Raw genomic sequence first — 16,374 nt, forward strand, 5'->3', positions numbered from 1 at the left:
ACTTTGAGCAGAGCGTTTGGTGGGTACTTGATGTGGCCTGTGGGATGCATGTTGCCCACCTCTGTGCTAGGTGTACCTTCACCACCCTGTCTCTTTCCATATACGCTTGCTTTCCAGAACGCTGCCTCATACACCGAGTACAGATAGCAGAAAGATGAAACAGAATACTTTACAAATAAAATAGATGTTCAGGGAGGGATTTCATCTCACTTCAGTATATTAATTTTTACTTGTTCTTGTTCCCTATGAGCATGCAGCTTGATGTGCCACAATCACCACCACACATTAAAACATTCTTTTCATGCACCTTATTTGCCTTCATTGATTCTCTGTTGCTCTTTGGAATTTTAAAGGTGCAAAGGACAGTACAGAAACAATTCCAGGGCAAGAGAGAGAACTGATCAATAGGAATCTATGTGGACATACAGAATTGGAAGGAGTGTGAGCACTGGCATGTAGCATAATACGTAATTTAGCTGACAGACTAGAATAGTTAGCTGCCAAAAGGGTGATGTAGTTGTTAGTATGCTGGATTTGGGCTGGGGAGATTGCACAAGGAGAGGGATGCAGCAGATCCCCAAACATCACTGGAATTTCTTCTCCCAGCACCAAGGATAAACATTTATCTCTATGCCAAGAAACAGCTTCTGGCAGTTTCCATCTGCATCAAGAACTGGTCTTTTATAAAAAGGGCTCAATTCAAGACCAAACCCCCAAAATAATTTGCATTAGAACAGGAAAAATATATATTGATGCAGGGAAAATCCATTTTTCTGTAGCAAATAATAATGTCTTCAGTGTAAGCATAAAATAAATTTACATTGTAACGCTGAAAATCACATCAGTTAAGGAAAGGTGCTCACTTTAGGATTTCTCCCTGCTTGCAGTGGCCACCTCCTGCCCCCACTGTCATGCCATTTCATAAATGCGCAGGATGCGCAGAAGAAGCAATCTGAGAACAGTGTCATACTGTTGCTATGCTGGTGCTTGGCATAATACTGCTCCAGCTCTTCAAGTAACTTCCCTTCACTGGATTCACCTTGTTCCTCATATTGTCTTTTCACTGCTGTCTTACTAACCATCCATATCCCAGGTGTAAAATTGCTACCTTTATGGGCGGGGGCGAGTAAGGGCCTGCTTTCTCCTACATTTTTAACAACATTTAGACATGTATAAACTAGGTACATGAAGCTTTTACATTAATTTATTTCAATGCCAGGAAAAACTTAACTAGGGATTCTTCCTGTTGCTAACAATCAAAAGCCATTGTGCAATTATTCAGTTTTTTTAACAGTTTTTTTTGGATGAGAGCACAAATAGAAAGCATATAAATAAATCAGTGATGTCTATGTAAAATTCTGTGTCTGTGGCAGGACAATCACACAATAATATCCTCATCTGGAAGCCCCTGGTTCTTAGTTTCTGTGGCACAGCCTCTTGTTAAAAGCACAGAGTGTTAGTGTTCGAATGCAAGGCACATATCACACGGCTTTCTTTCTACTCCAAGACCAGCGGAGCAAAAACTCAGGCCCAAGGGCCAAATCCAGCTCTTCTAAGGTTCAGCTCTCCAAGGCTTCAACGTCCTTCCCCAACCTTGAATCGTGGTTGTTTCCCAGCATTTCTTCAATGTTCTCCATTTCAAAAGGTCAAAATGGCTGTGTTAAAGCCTAGTTCCTGGCAGTAACAGCTCTAACCTAAAATATGATGGCATTTTGGTCCTGCTCCATTTGTTTTCAAGCCCACCGGCCACTGGAAAGCAGCCTTGGAGAGTTTCTTTGAAATGGAAAGGCTGAAAGATCTGCAACAGCCATGTGGAAAGGACTCCCAGAATGACCCAGTATAAAACATTTTCTTGCTTTTTGTTTCCTAAGCTTTATCACCTTTATAAATTCACTTCTGAATCTGGTTCTTTTTTGTCAGTAATGACAGCTATATTTTCATCCTTCCTTTACTTGGTAAGATCATAATTATTGTGCTAATTATTGGCATGTCTCACTGATTAATGTCAGCATTAAAATGTTAACTGCAGTTTTGGCTGACAGCCGAAAACAAGTTATTACGATTGAATCCAGTGGGGTTTATTATAGGCAGAGGGATGATAATCCTAAATTGGTTGTGGATCTGGTTGCATTAGAGGTAGAAGAGATACAGCTGCTATTAATTCTTTGGATATGGAGGAGGTCCTTGACTATTTTATTGGAAATGTATTTTTGGAACATTGAGAAATTTTGGTTTCTCTTAAAGAAATTCACAAGTTGGTTAAAATTTTACATTCTGCCTGAAGAGCTAGCGCCATTGGTTTTCTGTCTAATTTTTTTATACAGTTTTAACTTGAGAACAACATCAAGCACTCCACTCTCACAACTGATATTTGATCTACGTTGGATGAAATCTTATTAATAATGGATTAATGCATGTATAGAATTGAAATTTATTCTCTGTGCTGATAATCTTTGGACCTTCCGTAATCTATTTCAGCTTTGATGCAGACAATAATTTTGGATATTTATCTGGCTATTATATTAACTAGGCAAAGTCTGAGCTGATATTATTTGGTGGTACTATACCCCATAGTGTGCTAATTAACTGGCAATTCAGACTCTTCCTAGAATTTATTGCTTATTTGGGAATACCTGTGCCCAGATGTATAGCTAAGATTATTAAACTACATTTTGAATAACGTGATTAATGAGATCTTATGGGATATTTTGGTAGATGCACGTCTTTAAGGTTAAGTCTTTGAGGCAGTATAAATACACTTAAAATGAAGGTAATATATTGTTTATTTTCTACATAATATTCTTTTAATTATATCCGGCAAGTATTTAAAAATACATTCTGATGCGATCCCATCCCATCCCATCCCATCCCATCACAAATACTTTTGAAAATGATGCAGCTATTGATTAAAGAGCTTAGAGCTGACTTCTCCAGTTTTCTCTCCTTCTATCCTTGGGCCTGTTTGTTGACTTCTGCTAAAATTTGGACATTTTTTTTCTCAAATTAGATTTCTCTCCTTATTGGTTGGTTTTGAAAATTTCATGTTTGTATCTTCTTCCTAAATATAAGATACACACACACAGCTTCTTGGTACACCGACATAGATAGGTATCCTCCTACAAGGATACCTATCTATGTTATTGCATCAATAAAAGAAAGTATAGTTTCGCATCAATTTCAGTTTGATTTATTTTCACATGCAAAATTAAATCTGTAAGGAAATCTAGACTTAAAGATCACCAGGAAAACATTTGTTTGGTGGATCTGGACAGACAGACTGATTTTAATTTGGATTAGTTCACAGGTCCTGATAATAGCTTCCTGCTATTCTTTCTTTTCCATCCTATATTTGGTTTGCATGCCAATACATATAATTGAACACAATTTAGAGTCTAGGTTTGGTCCTGCTACTTTAATTCAGAACCTCCCTAGCTTTAATATTTATTGATTGAGGCTGAACTACTGCACCAGCCATGTTTATAAATACCTATTATAGGTAAAAAAAATGATAGGGTGTTAAGCAGGAATATAATAATAAATTGAAGGATCTGATTCTGCCCAGTAAATGAAGTGTTTTATTGGCATCTATTTCAGAAGAAGTAACAGAACTTAGGATATGTTTAACTCAGCAAAAATAAATGTTTTGAGTATACTGGACACCAGTCTTTTCAATGAGGGCTTAGTTAAATTTGTTGGCAAGGTAATACAGCTAATGCTTCTCTTACTCATATGTCTTGGCAATGCCCAATGGCCACTTCCTTTCAAAAGGAGGTAATAATTAGGGTAAATTTTGTGATGGAAAGTTCTTCTGTATTTACAAATATACGCACTATTCTTAACTATCTGCCAATCTCTTGGAATTGAATACAAAGTCAAAGGGATTTTCCATGCACCTTTAACGGCTAAAAGGGTAATATTAGGACACTGAAAGGACAAATGACAGCTTGAAATCAGTCAATGGGAGGACAACTTGATGGAACTTTCAATTTTCAGAGGGGTGATTTATAGGTATAATCAAATAATCGACAAATATATGGATATTTCAGTTGCTTCTGATGAAATCTATGCATGAATATCATCAATAATAGTAGAATACCTTACTGTATATAAAAAATATAGGGGTATATACTATATATGTATGTAACAGATTTGCTTAAATCTTGTGTAAGAAAATGTCAATAACTTATTTAATTTTTTTCTCTTTTTATTGTGTGGATTTTGATTTTGGCTTTGAAATTAACAATAAATAATAAGGTTTTCATTTGTTTTGGTTTTTTAAAGAAATGGACTCTCAGAAAAGATTGGCAAACTTCCATAATATTCAGACAGAGTTGAAGTTCTTTATTATGAAGTATAATCTGAAATCTGTAAACATATTTAGTTGGTGCTAACTATTGTGTATCCTTTTCTTTAAAGGAAATTATTTGCCAGAAGAATAATGTAAGTATGTTTTTAAAAAAACATAATAAAACTACTTCTGCTGTTTGAAAATATGTTCCATGCTTATTTGTTCATATGTGAGTTATCTGAAGATTTATGCAGTATTTTTCTAAATATTCTGAGGTACAGTTTTTCCATACATCTTTGTTGTTCAGTTTAAAATGTGTGAAATCCCATCAGCAAATCTGTGAAATCCTTGAAAGAACTGGTTGCTAGGCACCGTGTTTACCCAACCATATTGTCTTTATGAGTTTCTGCTATTTTTTTCTTTGCTGTTAGCTTCACACAAACAAACTTTGTAGATTCTGCTCTCTCACCACTTCCCAGTGTTACTCTAACAACTTCCCCCATGCCTCATTTTGAGCTAGTTTTGCTTCCCTACTCCTTTTTGAAGCGTAGCACAGCCTGAAAAGCTCCAACTTTAAGGGTTCCTGTCAACTGATATAGTGCATATAGTGCAAAGCTCCCATGAAGCACCCCAGGACTTGTGCATCAGGAACACTCTGGTGATCAGCTGTCCATATTGCCCAGCCTTTGGCTTTTAAGGGAAGTCATCGGATGCTTCCAGGAAGCCCATGGGTGAGGAGCACGTTGTCCAACGTCATTTGGAGTGCAGCAATAGACTAGAGATTCTATTTAGCAATCATGGCTAAGAACCATTGGTAGACGTATCCTCTGAAACACTGATCAGGTGTTCTGATGCAGTATCCAAGAAGGACCTATGCTTGCAAGCCCAGTTTCTTCACCCTGATTTTGCAAGAGTCTCCATTGTAATGGAAGACTGTAATTGTCTTCAGGTGAATGTGCTTATAATTCCTCTTCAGATCTTCCCACTCAATGTTGAAAGGACGAAGTGGAGACATATGTGACCCACAGCCTCTCCAACCGTACAATTCTGTTATACCTGATTTGAACTTGTGAATTAGTCTAAGCCCTCTGCAGAGCCTTCTGACCTAATGGCCTTGCCTACATCGCATGGAACAGAATCCATCAGTTAATCATATGATATGCAAAGAATTAAATAAATATGGTTTTCCTCCTTTGCTGTTGGACTTCTGATGTTCTGTCTAAACAAATATGTTCATTCTGCCTCAAATCTTCCACCAGTCAAAATAATTAAGTGACAAGTCTTAGGCAGCCTTCAGACAAGGCTTTTATTGTGCTATCACTCTACTTCTTTTGCAGAAATTTACAGGGACCTGGATTACAACAGTATCTTCCATGTGTAACTTCTCCCCATGCTTTCCCACCACTTCTATCCTTTGTACTCACAGAAAAATTGTAAGGAGGAATAGCTGTTATAGCTGCACAATGTCATTCTAGCATCGTTTTCTGCCTGGGAGCTATGGAATTGCCATGGTTCATTCATTTACATCTTATTAATTTTATTTTCATGTATTTTATTTTAATTTTAAAAAGAGATTTTTAAAATCATTTTACTATTTGATTGGCATTATATTATATGGGAATATCTTGTATGACACTCATCAAAGTGAGATTCCACTATTTCGCTATTAAAAATGGTACGGCCAGCTAATTTCATTGTGGGACTCTGATGAAGGAGAGCAGCAGGTACCCATACTGTACCTCCAAAAATAAAATCATGGAGAGGTTGTGCCTGTTTTTGAGGCCGTCCACAATAGTTCTGCACTTGACTGTAGCAGATGGATTCTGAACTCAAATGTCGCTGGCTGTTCCCACCTAAGGCTTTTCTTGAGTTTTTTGAGGACTCAGGAGTACATGTGCCCTTCTGGAGCCAAATGGGGGAAGGGATAAGATAACTGTTGGGCATGGCAAAAGAACTTTCCACAGCTGCTTTAAGCTCATCCGCAAACCTGACAGTGGGTTGGAGAGCAGTCCTGGTCCTAAGGAGCGTGGTGGATAAGGAGTGCATGGTTGGAAGAACATGGAGTTCTTCCTCCAGCTGTCAGCAGAACGGTTTGGTTTCCTTTGATACTGGCCTCAAATTCTTTGGAGTTGCTAGCTGGGAAAATACTTCATTTTGTGGTTTTGGCCTTTGATTGGCGTTGTAGTTCTCTACATGCTGCATGCTCATACACGCAGCATTAATAGCTGCAGTCATGGAAAGGAAGTTCAGCAGCAGAATATTTTTGTTTCTCTTTTGAAGTATTTAATGGCCACATCAGAAAACTGTATCAGGAGCAGGAAGTGTGCTAGAAAATGATTGTATTTTATAACTGAGACAAAGAATGTTCTGTTAAGTAGAGCTGTCCAGAAATACTGGTGTTTCTCTATCCTGTGTATATTAGTGAAAACCTTAATGGGCTTAGCCTCACAAGACAAAGAACTGGTTAAACTGAGAGTCTGCAGGTGCCAGTCTGAAAGTCTTGCTGGTGATTTCCTCTCTAGCCTTGCTTCAAAGCCTTCAAGTCCCAGGCTGCTCCAGCTTTAGGAAGAGAGCCAACTTTCCATTCATTCAGTGCTTCATTTTTTAAATAAAATTGCATACAAATTTGTTTATGCCTCATGCATGTCTAAAACATGCCTTTTTCCTAAGTTATAATTTATAATTTCAGACACTTGTCCAGGCATTGGCGTTTCTCAACCTGGTACTCTATAGACATGTTGGACAATGAATTCCAGTTTGGGGTGTAAGCTGGAGAAGACTCCAGGCAGCAATAAAACCACAAAGAGCAATAGCATGTCTTTTTAAAAGTGTTAGTAGAGGAGGGACCTCATAGGAGCTTCATCACATTTGACACAGCACTGTCAAAGTGTGATTGACAGGAATTCGGGGAACCCGTGGCCATTCAGGGCTTGCTAGTCCATGTGCACCAAATGTTTAGAAATATGTGTCTATTCTATAGATATTCACATCACTGGTGAACTAGCTTTTACCTTGTAGTAGCAGGAAGAAAAATAAGATTTCAGTGTCATTTCACCAACTACATTTTCCCTACACAGGATCTCTCCTACTAGAAAATATTTACCACAGTTTTGGAAATGATCCCAATTGGTGTGTTGTGGCATGATGAACAGTCAGCCATAGGCAGCAGCTTTTTGTTAAGGGACTGAAGAAGGTGTTGGATGTGGAAGTTGTATGTACATGTAAGCTGAAAACCATGAGGCAGAACCATGTGACAAGGTGGGAGTGTGCAAAGCACCAATCTGTGGCACAACTACATGAGGCCTTTTGTTTCTCTTTTTGAGATATCTACTGGCCTTATTCACATTCATGCAATCTACTCCTGCCACAAAATTAAGCAAGCTGCCTCTGTGGAGGACATTTTTTGTCAAAAGGACCCGAGGGCATGGATGAGCATGGTGGAAGCAAAGAGAAGGGAATAGGGTTGGTGAATTATTCCTTCCTCCTTTATCTTCTTACTTTCTTTTGCTGCTCAGCAATAGTAGCCTCACCCTGCTGCCCCCCCCCTCCGGTGTCCTTATTGTTGGGGACACTGAATGGCAAGTAAGAGTGGGTAGCAAAGAAGGGAAGGGTTCAATCTATGCAGGCTTGTTATCCGTGTATAGACTTTTTCTTGTGTTAACTCCCAGACAAAAGGACTATTTAAACTAAATATTTATTGGCTAGAAAAAGCTGCATATAGTTATTAAAGAAAACTATTCTGAGAAACTGAAGGAAAGACCTATTTCTGTATAGCCCAGGTCTACCATGAAGGTCTACCATGTCTCCATAGAGGCACCTTAACTACTCCCTATGGCATTTCCTATGTTAAGAGTAAGTTTCTGCCAAAGAAGGAACTAACACAGTACCATGAAGGGGAACATGATGAGTTTTTCACATCTGAAACAATTGTGAAAATTAGACTACTGAAGAAGCTTGCTAATCTTCATTTTAATAACCTGCGTATTGCTCATTTTGCAGGTCCTAGCCTTATTACCATTCAACTGAACAGCAAAATGTCATTTTTCCCCTTGTAAAAGTCCCTGCTATATATTTCTATTCATTGCACCATTAGCAACACATTCAGTTGATGACTGAATGTGATGAATGGGCTTAATAATACGTTCTAAATTTTGCCATCTGTCATGGTGGCTCAAAGAAGAAAATCCTGGAAAGAAATCTTTTCAGCAAATAAGCATGGTGCAATATGATTACTGTGGATGTTCTCTGAGAGGGACAAAACCAAGTGCTGAAGGAAGAGCAACTGATTTATCACCTCCATCGTTGTACAGTTTTCCAATCAAATTAACCAAAATAATCACAGGCGGACATAATGAATTAGGTGAGATTATAGCATTGGCACAAGGCTCAGCAATGAACGTATCTCAGCTCTTCCAGCACTGGCAGCAATTTTACAGCCAAGGATGCTGATGATTATTGCTTAGAAGGGGAGTTTGTAGCCAACACTCTGCTTGCTTCTTTAGAAGTTAGTCTCACTGTGATGCATCCTTCTTAATTCTAGCCTTTCACTCTATGCAGGCCATAGTGCATTGCACCTTAATGATCCAGTTATTTATTAGTATAACAAGCAGCTCTCTTGGTTGTTTATTACTAACAAGCAGACCTGGCCTTGCACATGTTGGAACAGTCCTTCGCTTACTCGCAAAGCCTGCATGCAAATGACACAACTACCAGAGTTAGATACCTTCCCTGAGTGAAGCCACAGCTGCGGGCACCCCAGGCATGTCCCCAGCCATGCTGCACCCCTATTGCTCCCTGTCCAGTCCATTCCCCTGAGGGGTCAAGACATAAAACGATGTCCCTTGGGCTGCTAATCTCCCCGGGATTCAAATAGCATGGACTGCAAAGATATATGTTGTTTTGAGAATTCTGCCCCAGTGGCTGAAGGTGTTTTGTAGCATTCAGCCACATGCACCTTTTTATAGTAAATAAAATTAATCCATGTATTTTAATAACATTTTAAGAAGCAAAATATTCCCAAGGTGCTTATCACAGAGGTTCCTGTAGTATGGATGCCAAGTCACAGTCCTGGTTGGTGCTATGGCATCGATGGACAGATGGGCAGACACACATCTTCTTTTATTATGCTAGATCAATATGAAATAATAATGATCAGGCTACTGGAAGTATCTCAGTAGCAGAAATTCAGCATCTTTTACCGTATAGTACTAAGACGAGGACAACTGTAGCATAATGCTGAGAAACTAACCTTGTAGTGCTTGAACTGCCCTATACCAAAGTAAAGAGTCATCCTTACTCTTTCAAATTGTAGCCATGACTTGCAATGATGCAAGCAAAGCAAAATGGTTAGTTTCCACAGAACTAACTTGTTGTCCAGCACAGATGAACTGTCCCGTTAGGTCACCATGACAAGCCTGCTCTGTAGAATTGTCCCCTTTGCTGTCTGAAGTGCCTTAGAGGGCTGCACAAGATCAAGTTACTTGCATATTATACGTTACTTATTAATGGCACCTTGTCTGAGCAATTCCTTCCTTAGGAGGTTGCATTCAGCCAGTTCTCCCCAACCTGATGCCCATCATTGGCCATGCTAGAATTTGTAGTCCAGCATAATCTGGAAAGTACCAGGTTGAGAAAGGTTGGTTAGTTCATCGTCACTTGTATGGAGCAGACAAGTGGAAACATTGCTGCTCCGGTTGATTTATATTTGATGTACACTGCCAGTTTTAGTTGCTGTATGCATTTTTTATTTTTATGCTTTTATACTGTGCTTTATTGTTTTGTGGGTTTTAGCTGCCTTGTGGCTCTGTGTGGATAGAAAGGCAAGGTATTAATGAGGTTGATAATAAATATTCAATATTGTATGTAGTGTGTTATCAAGTTTTTCATAAAGCTTCCAAACAACATTAGTAACAAATGTTGTTTGGAAACTTTATGAGAACTATGTCATATAACATTGTATGCAATGAATTTGCTTACGATGCTGTCTTAACAGCATAAGCGCATCTTCTGATTTCTTAGGTTAAGCATGTGTTCTTCCTTCCACAGATGTGTACTGGCAACTACATATTTGTCCCATACATGATAACGCCCCATAACAAAGTTTACTGCTGTGACAGCAGTTTTATGAAGGGATTAACCGAGCTGATGCAGCCCAACTTTGAACTGTTGCTTGGGCCAATCTGTTTGCCCTTGGTTGACCGGTTTATTCAGCTGTTGAAGATGGCACAGGGCAGCTCAAGGTAAGCTTTCACACCGAATGTCTTCTGCTGCAAAATGCACACAACCGCAAACCTGTCATAGAAAAGGTAGGGAACCCGTATGTGTACGGCAAGAATAAGCAACATGGCACTTGTCCATTCGTAACAAACAAAAGGGTGTCCAGATTCTGCCTGGTCAATCTTTGAGGACCAGGCCATGTGCTTTCAGTGATGATGTGGCCATAGCTGGACTAGGGAGAGGCCAGAACCCCATCCTTTTAAAGGCTGATAGAGGTATCCGAAAGATCAAGAGCAATCCCGACACAGATGTGGCTCCGTCTTGCACCATTCCCACTGAAAAATTAGACACATCCCTGGCTGTTTGTCAAATACACAGTGGTTTCTCATTTCCCATGGGAGAAGCACTGGCAAGAAATACTCGAGTCCCTTCCAGCCTTCCCATGTGGAACTGAGAATGTGAAGTCTGAAGTGTGTTTTTTCTCTAGCAGGCATTCACCCATTTCAGAAATTGTGAGTGTGGCCTGCCGGGCGCAAACTTTCAGGATCTAACAAAGAAATGGGGTTGGGTTGATGTAATGCCTGCTGGTTTAGATAGCCATAGCAGGAGCTTAAAAAGCAGCCCTTCTTGCCCCATCTTGTTGCCTACCTAAACTTGCCTTAGGATAGCCCCATACTGGATCTTTCCAGAGAAGATAATATTCCAAATGGGAAACAATTGCTTTTCCAGAGCAGACAGCCCATAATCTTGTTCAGATCATGGAATGTAGTATAAAATATGCTAATTCAAGTTACTGTGTTGTTCTTTCTTTGATAACAATGATGCTCAGCATTTATATGGCTCTGCCTTCACCAACCCGGTACCCTGCAGCTGTTTAGGACTCCCTGCATTCCTGGCTATTAGCAGTGCTATTTGGGGTGGATGAGATGCACAGAGCAAAGTCTCAGGAAGGCACTATGCTGGAGAAGATTTCTACAGAACTTGGAAGTCTTAAAAGCATAACGCATTGGTGACTTCCCACCTTGACTTCTGTAACGTGCTCTACGTGGGGCTACCCTTGAAGATGGTCTGGATACTTCAATTGGTTCAAAATAGAGCTGCCAGGCTGCTGACGGGGACTGGGCGTTATGTTCACATGACTTCAGTCCTCTGTCAGCTTCACTGGCTTCCCATTGAAGTCCGGGCCCAATTCAAGGTGTTGGTGATGACCTATAAAGCCCTAAATGGCTTGGGTCCTGGTTACCTGAAGGAGCGCTTACGTCCATATATGCCCGCCCTTCCCCTGAGATCAGTGGGAGCGGCCCTTCTCCAGGAACCCTCCGTGAAGGAAATTAGGAGGGTAAGTACTCGGAGGAGGGCTTTCTTTGCGGTGGCGCCTAATCTATGGAATGCGCTCCCCAGAGGGGTCCGCCTGGCGCCATCGTTATTTGTTTTTCGGCACCAGGCGAAGTCCTTTTTATTCAAACGTCATTTTAACTGTTGATAGTATTTATTTATTTTATTCTTTGGCCAGGGTGACTTATTTTGTATTGTTAACTTGTTTTATATTGTTAATTTATAGTATTTTAATTGATTTATTTGTGAGCCGCCCCAAGGCTTCGGCGAATGGGGCAGCATAGAAATTTTCTAAATAAATAAATAATAACTCATGTACTTTATTTTGTTGGCATCCGTATAACAACGTCCTTGTGATGTAGGGATGTATCCTATTTTGCTCAATGGGCAGAAGAAATTTGGTAGTGCAAAAAAAAATGTAATTTTTCTTTAAAACGAGACTCTGTGGTTCTATAGCATTGTGTTTTTGAGAGCCAGTGTGGTGTAGTGGTTGATAGTATTTGGGACTAGGACTCAGGAGATCTGGGTTCTAGTCCCCACTCAGTGGTGGTGCTCGCTGGGTGACTTTGAGCCAGTCACAGACTCTCAGCTCAACCGACCCCATAGGGTTGTTGTTGTTTTTGGAAAAGAGTGACAGGAAGAGGAGAATTATGCAAGCTGTCTTGAGTTCCTCGGAAGGAAAAAAGGAAAGATATAAATATAAATAAATAGGTTTTTGCACCATTTCATCAGATAGGCTCATATTCCTGATTTTGTGTGGCATTATATGTATTTATTTCATTTCTATACCGCTTTATAGCTGAAGCTCTCTGGATAGTTTGCCACAGATTACAATGCAATACAATAAAATACTAAAAACTTTCTCACATACAAGAGGGGTCATATAATTAGTTGATGTATGAACACTGATACGAAAATGCTGCATCTCTACTGCCTTGCACAAGCTACTGTCAAAAAAGATAGCCAAGAGCCGTTCACTAATATTCAAGATTTGTCAGGACTGTGACTGCATGATAAAGATTGAATATTCACAATTGTATTGATTACTTCTTTTCCATTCTAGCCAATACTTCAGGGAGTCAATTCTTAATGATATCAGAAAAGCTCGTAACTTGTACACAGGCAAAGAACTAGCTGCTGAACTGGCAAGGATACGGCAGCGGGTGGATAATATTGAGCTGCTCTCTGCTGACATTGTGATAAACTTGCTGTTATCTTACAGAGATATTCAGGTAGGACCCTCCTGCTTAATTTAAATGTATTACTTTTGTTGTCTCACATTGCTAACAAGGGGATGACTCTGCCTTTGCAGCATGGAGTGCTTAAGTCCACTGTTTTGGTCAGTCTGTGTCCTCTTCCACAATGTTCATTTCCACTCCCCCTCCCAGCCAGCTTCCTTCCCCTTCCTCCTTAGCCGGGGAGCACCCTCAATCCTTAGGGGGCTGTTTTTGCATCTTCCACCACTTTAGGTTCCCCCCTCCCAAAGGTTTTTGTACTTCTGCAAAGGAGCATTCCCTTTCATGTGCGGGTGGTGCCATTTTGCCTGCTTAAACAAAGGAGCCCATGCCTGAACATCAGAAATAGAGGAGGCAAGCGGGGCCTACCAAGGAAATGTTGCCGTGCGTTCCTGGCATGGGTGTGTTATCTGAGCTTGTGACTGAATGCGTTGGGTGGGGGAAGTTAGCCTCAAAGAAAGGAGCACTCCTGCTTCCGTAGCGTGGAAAGGTGCTCCACGGGACTGCTATAAACTCCAACCCTCCCGTTCTCAAGAAGGGCATCGTGGGGAACTATTCAGTGCAATGTTCTCTTTCTGCCTGATCTGGAGTGTAAGGAGAAAAGCAGCAAATCACAGCACCGGATTGTTGATAAGCTACTCTCTCAGCTTCAGATCAGCCTGCATTAGGGAATATAATACCTCTGGACAACACTACAGGGTTGTTGTAAATTAGTCAGGGATTAACTATAAGTATTCAGTGTGCTATTCTGTAGGGTAGTCACAATCCTGTTTCACCTGCAGTATGGATGATAGTAAATTGCATTTGCTCAGGAATTTGCATTTGTAGGGTTCTTTTAGAAAACATCTGAAACCAAGGAAGAACTGGGTTAGAAAGAATTTTTTATATTTGCTGCTAAGTTGGGGTTTGGAGTATGTGTTTCTGAACAAACTGGTGCCCAATCCATTAATAATACTTTCTTAATCTCAATGAAGAAATGACCTATCATGACAATAAGCTGGCTATTTCTACACTTTTTTTCAAATTTATGTGTCTCTTCCTTGGTTCTTTTCCAGGGGCTCCTTACTCCCTCCTACATAATTTAAATCTCCTAACTCACTGAGCTTCCTGAGGCTGTTTTGGGGGTTTCCATCTCCTTAGTGTTTTTCTGCTGAAGTATTTTCATACTTCTGCGGGACCCAGAGATTTCCATTTGCTGTTAATGCCTTCCTGTTCCAACTGTTGGCATTTTGACAACATCAGCGTGGCAGTCCTGCAGATCAGCAATAAATGGGACTTGTAAAAGACATTCCAGTATCTTCTTCCTCCTTTCTGTGTTCTGTTTTTGTTTAAACTTCTGTAAAGCTTGAGATTCCCCTAAGCATGCGGGTTCTTCCATCTTGTTTCTTAGGGTACTAAGAACATCTTGGCTACTATTTTGTCCACACTCAGTCTCCGAGTTTGCTGTTAGAAGGGGGTGAGACCCTTTCAGAAAATTATCAAAACAAATGCTTGGCCATTAGTGGATCTGGATCAGCTGCTGCTTCGAATGAAGCAGAGCAGATGGGGAGCTCTGGGTAAATGGGTCATCAGCACTCATGTCTCATCGCAGAGTGAAACCACTCTTATGGTTACCAGATTTAATAACAGAATATTGTTACCATGGCAACTTTTGGATATAAGTGTAGGTTTGTAGAAAGGGGTGATTGCTTTGTGAAGCTTTTTTTAAAACTGCCATTGTATTGTATTAAGTAGATTAGTCAGGACCAAAGAAATTGTGTGGGGAGATTCTGAGATCCCCACCTTTTTTCTATAGCACCCCACAAATTGAATCAAAGATTTACTGCATCTGATGCTGCATGAGGGGGATCATCAGAAGAGAAACTTTTGGGTGTCGCTGGGTTTTTTCACTTGTGCCAACCACAAGTGAGACCTTCACTTTCAAGAGCTTTGCCATTTTGCTTTTTCTGGTTAAATGCAAAATGGCCATACGGGAAAGGTCTTGACATTTGCAAACTGTACAATAGGACATTTGCAAACATGCATTTTGTCTGTGGGCAAGGCCAGGGGTGATTATCGTCATTTTATGCCTACTCAGCAGTAAGTGGGACAAGGCTTCTGAATCATGTCTACCCCAAAATAAGCACAAGCATGCCTTTAAATAGCTTTCCAAATACCAAGCCTCTTTGTATCTCCTGGCAGGTAAGCATGCCTTCCTGCAACATGTATAGCACCATTCTTTGCAGGATATTTAAAGTTTCATTGTCCTTAAATCCCATTTTACTGCTGATCAACAAAGAAAAAGGGAGAGGAATGCTTGTAGGCAGGGCTCAGGAGGATCTAGTCCCTGTTCAAAAGGGAAACTATTTTTTAAAATGTGCTGTAGTATCCTAGCAGCCTTGGAGGGTACTTCTTCTCATGTTCTCCTGTTGAACTCCTATTCACCTTCACCTTTTTGAGCCCCTCAAAAGTTCATTCACTTGTATTTATTTATTTAGAGTATTTGTATGCTGTCCCATCGCATAGCCTCAGCACAGCTTACATAAAGCTTACATAAACCATAAACCACTTGTATGGTTCGCAGTTGTCCTGGCCTGGCACAGGCAACCCTTGTTTTAAAAAAGCCCTTCTGCTTCCACAGCTCTTGTGGATACAGATTCCCATCCATGTCATGAAGCTTATCCATGGTCTATCACAGTAACAAGAAGGGGCTTGGATACAAATTAGGATGCAGAGCAGGAGGGAAAATGTTGCCACACTATCAAAGAAGCTAGAGAGTAGTAGCTTCTTGAAGTGGCCAGAAGGAAATAGAAATGGTTGGAAGGAGGAATGGCCAGGCATCTCCTAAAGGACTCATCCAAGCAGAAGCCCCCTAACAAAAGTCTCCTGGGCTTGCTCTGCCTCTTAAGTGACAACCTACTTATTCACCTGCCTCTTGATCTAGTCCAGTCTGTGGACAGTAGTAGATGCCGCCTTCTACTTGCGCACTGGCTCTCTAAATGTCAAGCGAGCAGAAGGAGGACATAGAGGAAGAGCAAGAGCAGCTGGTGGCAATAGTGGTGAGACGACTCGCGTAGGGAAGGGGGCATTGAAGGTGTCTTGCCAAAGGACTTGGACCTCAGAAGCTGGCTCCAAGGGCTGGAATGCAAAAGGTTGTAGCTGTGAGGGAGCAGGCAGTGAACTGAGTGGCAATGGAGTGTGCTGTGAATGCCCTTTGTTAGGAGGAAGGTGTAGAAAACTGTGATTTTGGGAGTCCAGGGCAGCATTCCCCAGCTTGCAGTGTTTGCAAACTTCCTGGCTAGCTGCTGCTGGAAACAAGGG

General features: G+C 40.6%; 1 protein-coding gene across 2 annotated transcripts in view; it reads left to right on the forward strand.

Moving 5' to 3' along the window:
* The window catches only part of MAP3K5 (mitogen-activated protein kinase kinase kinase 5), a 117,858-nt gene that overhangs the window by 38,258 nt on the left and 63,226 nt on the right, over nt 1-16,374 (forward strand). For both annotated transcript variants that reach the window (XM_044423855.1, XM_044423844.1), the window contains exons 3-5: nt 4,417-4,440; nt 10,334-10,527; nt 12,903-13,071. In XM_044423855.1, coding sequence (XP_044279790.1) covers nt 4,417-4,440; nt 10,334-10,527; nt 12,903-13,071 — 387 coding nt within the window. The remainder of the gene's footprint in view (nt 1-4,416; nt 4,441-10,333; nt 10,528-12,902; nt 13,072-16,374) is intronic.

Source organism: Varanus komodoensis, unplaced genomic scaffold (genome assembly GCF_004798865.1).
Source record: "Varanus komodoensis strain SLA01 unplaced genomic scaffold, ASM479886v1 scaffold1, whole genome shotgun sequence".
NCBI lineage: Eukaryota > Metazoa > Chordata > Lepidosauria > Squamata > Varanidae > Varanus > Varanus komodoensis.